This window comes from Notothenia coriiceps, unplaced genomic scaffold (assembly GCF_000735185.1).
Source record: "Notothenia coriiceps isolate Sejong01 unplaced genomic scaffold, NC01 NC01_scaffold00006095, whole genome shotgun sequence".
NCBI lineage: Eukaryota > Metazoa > Chordata > Actinopteri > Perciformes > Nototheniidae > Notothenia > Notothenia coriiceps.
This window is the reverse complement of record NW_011338796.1, coordinates 54-5,768: the sequence shown is the minus strand read 5'-3', so window position 1 is coordinate 5,768 and position 5,715 is coordinate 54. Positions and strand designations below refer to the sequence as shown.

Sequence of the window (5,715 nt, the reverse complement as noted above, 5' to 3'; positions counted from 1 at the left end):
AAAGATAATTACACCCTTGTTAAAACTTTTTTTGTGCATCAAGTTATCTAATTATGTTCATTCAGTGCTCTGACACTAAAATATGTCAAAAATGATATGTTTACCTTTCAAAAGTTGAGCAAAAAGAGTGATTTCTTCAGCAGTGATTTTTAGCATTGCCAACTTTCTCAGTTGAAGCTAGCTGAAGGGCATTCTGTTTGAACCACAGTGACATCTAGAGGTTGTTTTGTGCATAACATGTCAACCAAAGGGTAGAGCTGACTGAATCAGATGGAGTTAAACTTTTGAATTTTTTTTTTTCAACAAGATATCAAGACGCGAAATGTGCTCTACCAAATGGTGGTGTTGGCAGTTAAAGGGTTAAATGCATTCTGTTAAGAGTGAGCGTCAGCCGCGTACCTATGAACATGCTGTACTTGTCCCTCTCGTTGGGTCTGAGGTGTCCCTGCAGCAGCGTCTCCACGCCGGCCCCCAGCTCCTGGTGCCCCCTCTGCTCCTCACTCAGCGCCTCCTTCTCCTGCCGCAGCGCCGCAACGCTGCCCCGCAGAGCCTCACACAGCTCCAACTGCTCAGCAAATCATACAGTTAATAATAGTTTTTATAGTCTTTATTATAATTGTTAAAAGCTAATATGTATAATATCAATAATAAGAATATATTTTATAATCGTAACTATAATAGTAATATTTAATAGCTAATATTTATTATAGTAATTATAACAATAATATCATATTTATAATAATAACAATAAGAAGAATATGAATAATACAAATAGTTTTTATAATCTTTATTATATTATATATGATTATGAAAGACTTTGTGAGCTATATCTATATAATTATAGATATAGCTCATATAATTATGATAATTATTATTCTGATAATGAAAAGAGAGAAGCCTCAGACCTTCTTGGTGTTCAGGTCCTTCTCATGCTCATCCAGATCTGACTCTTTCCCTGGAGCCGAGCTCTGTGCAGGATCACAGACGCCATCTTGGATCCTAGGCAGGGAACATCATAAATTACAATTGTTGGGAAAATACTGAATCTACTCTTTCAAGGAGGTGCAAATGATAACAAAGGCATTGAATTTGAATACTTTGAATACTGCTTTATATTATGACTAAATAAACAACCTTGAACCTTGAACTATATTCCTCCATCTTGTGACTGTGTAACTCCCTCTCTTGGATATCAGCATGTGAAGGACACTTTTCAGGAACTAGTTGATGCTCTGTATGTGATGACTACTTCCATTCTTGAGAGGATAATAAATACATGAATCCTGTTTTGAAACTCAAGCCGGTGACCAGTGAGATTTTTCTTTTTCATCAGTTCACGATCAGGAATATAAATGAAACATTCACACAGAGAAGAGTTTTGATAGTAATAAAACTCAGGCAAGTAGAATAATATACAAAGGCAAAACACATGAGGGAATTACCTGTCCTCCAATCTGCCACTGCCTTGCCACAGTGAGTTACCAACCAATCTGCTGTTTGGAAAAGTCTCCTCCATAAACTCTACGGTGGATTTACCCCCCCACGTGTCCAGGAGGGGCGCCAGAGAGCTATCCTGCAAAACCTGGAAACAAAGAAGTGAGAGTTATAATAAAGTGTCCAGCAGATAAATGCTGTAAAACCAATCCATAGGCGCAGTGTATCTGTACATTATCTCAAATAAAATGTTTAAATACTAATGCTAAACCGGAAGAACTAAGACATCAGCTCTTAAACCATGGATGTATAAAGGATTCAAATGGAAGTTTGAAAATGAGTGAATTTTACTACACAGAAGGAGTCAGAGGACACAAGATGACAAACGTTGGAGTCATCATTTTGGACAAAACAAATAAAGCTTGAGCCAGAGTCAGAAATAGATGTACAAAAACAAAGGTATTATCAGAAGTAAGCATGAGTGAAATCAGCTGTATAGAAGGTACAGCATCCTTTATCCAAACAAAGTGCTGACTGGAGGAACTCACCAGCTGCCGGGCCAGCGCCTCCACTCGCAGCTCGTCCCAGGTCTTCTCCCTCCTGGGCAGGTGCTGGTACTCCAGACTGAGGCTGTCCAAGGGTTGGGTGGATGTGGTGAAGGTTGAGGGCTGTGGCGTCAGGGTAGGAAGGAGGATGGGTTCAGACAGAGGAATTGAGGAGGAAGAAGGTGACAATGGAGGGGAGGGCAGGGAGTTGTTTAAGAACTCCATGCTTGGACTGAATAAAGGGACGAGAACAGAGAACAAGTTGATCAATTCAGTCAGTAAAAAAATCATCTAAAAGGTCCATAATCATTATATTTAGATTGAGGTTTAAAATCATTCTTCAACAAACCTCCCAACAGTCTGGTGTCCAGCTTCCTCCTCCAACTCCAGGGGAGGAGGAGGAGGAGGGAAGTCCTCCAGGAGGCTTGTCTCTTTGATATGTGGTGATGGAGGGTCAGGATTTTGAAGGAAAACCTCATCAAAGTCAGCCAGCGGTCGGCCTGGCGTAGACTCTACCGGCTGCGGCTGGTCGCTGAAGAGGCTGGACTCAGAGATCCGAAGGGAGGACAGGTGCCGGGGGATGGACGGATGGTAGGATGGGGGCGGAGATGATGGAGTGGTTCCGCTGTCCTTCCTGTTTGGTGAAGATGCCAGCTGGATATGGGGCAGGTGTGTTGGCATCACCGGTGAAACTTGTTTGCTGTTTTCTGCAGAACACCCTGCTATCATGTCCAAACTGGACGCTCTCTCTCTACACATGTCTCCCGCAGTGTCTTCTAATCCTCTGGAGTTACTGAAACTGCGTCTGTTCTGTCCGTCCGTCACCAGGGTCGTATTGCTGAGTGTTCCGGGGAAGGTGATGGCGTCCAGGTTGGCCTGGCTCAGCCGCTCACTTGCATGCCACTCAGCGCTGCCACTGTCCAGAGCTCCAGGGGGGGAGAGGGGGGAGGGCAGGCCCACAGAGGCCGCCAAGGTGGAGGTGCTGCTGGCTCTCTGCCGCTCGCTGAGCCTCTGTCGCTCCCTACAAGTGACAGGAGTGTGGGAGGAGCCTGGGTCTTGAATCAGAACACAAGGAAGAGTCAGAGAGGAGTCACAGTGCTCTCACATATGTCCATGTGCTCAAGATTCCAGATTCAAAGAAATCACATCCGGTCTTGCCTTAAAGTTATATATTTTTGGGGGTCAATTCGAAGCGAGATTAAGAAAGTGTTTGGTATAGATTCATCTCAAAATAGGAACTGGTCCCCATATAATAGCACTATACATGAGGGAGGAATGGTTCAGTGTTATAACTATGGGAATAAATCTAACGGAATTAGTTTTCACACATGAGTACACGAGTTACTGTTCTTTTTCTCATTTCTTTCTATCCCGGTCTGGTCTGGTCTGGTCTGGTCTGGTCTAGTCTGTTGTGTGGGTTTTATTATGTGTTGTTGTTTTGTCCTAAATGTTTTAGTATCGTATCACTTTGTAACTGCTGAAATAATAACATAACTATTTATTTTAAATGACAGTTTGACCCCAAACTAGAAGAACATCAAAATGTGAGAGACATCTCTGTGTGCTCAGACATTTGTCTTCTCAGTTTAAATGCAGTTAACAGAATGTTTTGAATCACCTTGTGAAGGCCCTGCAGGCTGGACGGAGTTCAGACTGTTTCTGGAGCCTCGCAGAGAGAAGAGTCCGTCTGATAGTTGGACCACTGCAGGTCTGAAAGACAGACACATTTAGAGATAATTAAATAAATGGGGGAACATGATGAAGGTAATATGTTTAGTTTTGTTGTTGCTGTGTCACAGAATTACATTTGACTTCATTTAACAATCGAATATGGTTTAGAAAAAGACAAAACAAAAAGAACATCTAAGAGCATTGTACACAGTTCAAAACAAACCATACCAGAGAAAGATATTAGAGAAAAACTAATAAATGCTAATGATATTGTTATAATATGTCCGGGTCACATTCCTTCCTGCTTGTAAGCTTCATCTGTACAGACTCAGGCGTGTGCTTGGTTATGATTGGCTGTAATGACCGGCACAGTCTGTGGGGGGCGCTGACAGGTTGGCAAGGAATACATCTAAAGTTTTAGAAGTGTTGTGTATTAGAATTGTCACTTTCTTATTTCTTCAGCCAAGAGGTCATTCACATTCCTGAAATGATCTTTGACCTTCACATTTATAGGGGGAACATATTTGAGAGTTTCAAGTGAATTATGTCGCTGGACTTGTTTATTTTTCTTTCTCTGTGTCAGGGAGTTTTCTCTGCTTCTTTAGATTCCTCAGTTCCTCCCTTCTTCACTCCTCTCAAGAGGCTGGAGTGGACCACAGCCACACATTCTAAATAGAACTAAATACCTTTGGGTTTTCTTCGCAGTATATTTGAATATCTCTATTAAGAGAGATACATGAGGTACATGATGGCCACAATGAGGGTTACAAAAGCAAACACTTAGAAAAATGATCCTGAGAATATACATTCCTAGCTTAAACCCACTTGTTTTCATAGATGACTTCATAGAATTAGTTTTGGATCAGCAGAAATAAAGATCATGACTGCCCAACATTTACTGATCTGAGAAACATGATAAATGAGGTGACAGGGAGGGGCAGGTGAGGGATTAGAACCATCAGCTGTTTGTTCACGATCACATGACTACCTGTCCTCAGCCAGAGAGGGGCGTCCAGGTTCAGGATAACAGACCCCCAACATCCTGCCGTCACCTGCAGGGTCCTGCAACACACACACACACACACACACACACACACACACACACACACACACACACACACACACACACACACACACACACACACACACAAGGTGAGTCATTACTATTGTAAACCCCCCAGAATCAGTAATGTTTGATCTTATCCTATTGCATTTTAAAAACCATGTGCAATCTTTGTCTTGTTATCACCTTCATTTGAATACTTCAATAGCTTAAGAGCATTGTTATACTGTTATAGTCATCATGAGAGTAGTTTAGTGCAGACATAAATCAAGAAAAGCATCTGTAATGTCTCAATTCTTTCCCCTCACCTTTATGGTATAATAACAATGGGCTTTTGATAAGGTTTTTTTTATGGTTGTAATAAATATAAAAATAACTCCAACAGGTTGTGGTTGTTGGTTGGGCACTTTCTAGAGTCTGTGCTAAAACGTGAGCTCGATTGCAACAGGAGAGTTAAGCAGGAGAAAGAGGGTGACAATGAGCAGCAGAGGTCTGTGGCTTGAATTGAACAATAATTATTGCATTCAGACGGGATGTGTCTTAACCACTAGGTCCCCGGGTGCCCTGATATTCATTTGTTCCTGGAACTTTATTGTTTACCTTTGTTTAATTGTACAGTTAATAGTACCAAATTATTGTTTTTAATTATGTGTTTTTAAAACAAATATAAACCTTACGCACCTGCTGCTCTAAACAAGTTGTTGCTTCTGTGTCTCTTACGTCAAAATGTCAAAATCCCGGTAGTGGCCCCTGCGATCCCTGAGGGACCACAGACCTCACCACACACTAAACTGGAGTCTGATGCTCCTGAGTCAGAGCTGTCAGTAGCTTCGGTGCTCAAACCAAAACCACTGGTGTCAAGTAACTAAGTACATTTACTCAAGTACAATTTTGAGATACTAGAACTTTTTGAGACTTTGTACTTCTACCCCATTACAATTCAGAAGTAAATGGTGTACTTCTATTCCACTACATGTATCTAATACCTTTAGTTACTTTACA

At 41.6% G+C, this 5,715-nt stretch overlaps 1 protein-coding gene across 1 annotated transcript; it reads right to left on the bottom strand.

Annotated features, from left to right (window-relative positions):
- Positions 1–352: 352 nt before the first annotated feature.
- LOC104943432 (protein Shroom3-like) lies at positions 353–4,739 on the bottom strand. The gene is made up of 7 exons (XM_010768818.1): positions 4,639–4,739; positions 3,598–3,689; positions 2,329–3,034; positions 1,983–2,211; positions 1,443–1,582; positions 906–999; positions 353–565 (listed from the first exon to the last, which is right to left on the bottom strand). The coding sequence occupies exons 1-7, from the start codon at positions 4,689–4,691 to the stop codon at positions 353–355; spliced, it is 1,527 nt and encodes a 508-aa protein (XP_010767120.1). The 5' UTR covers positions 4,692–4,739.
- Positions 4,740–5,715: the final 976 nt, after the last annotated feature.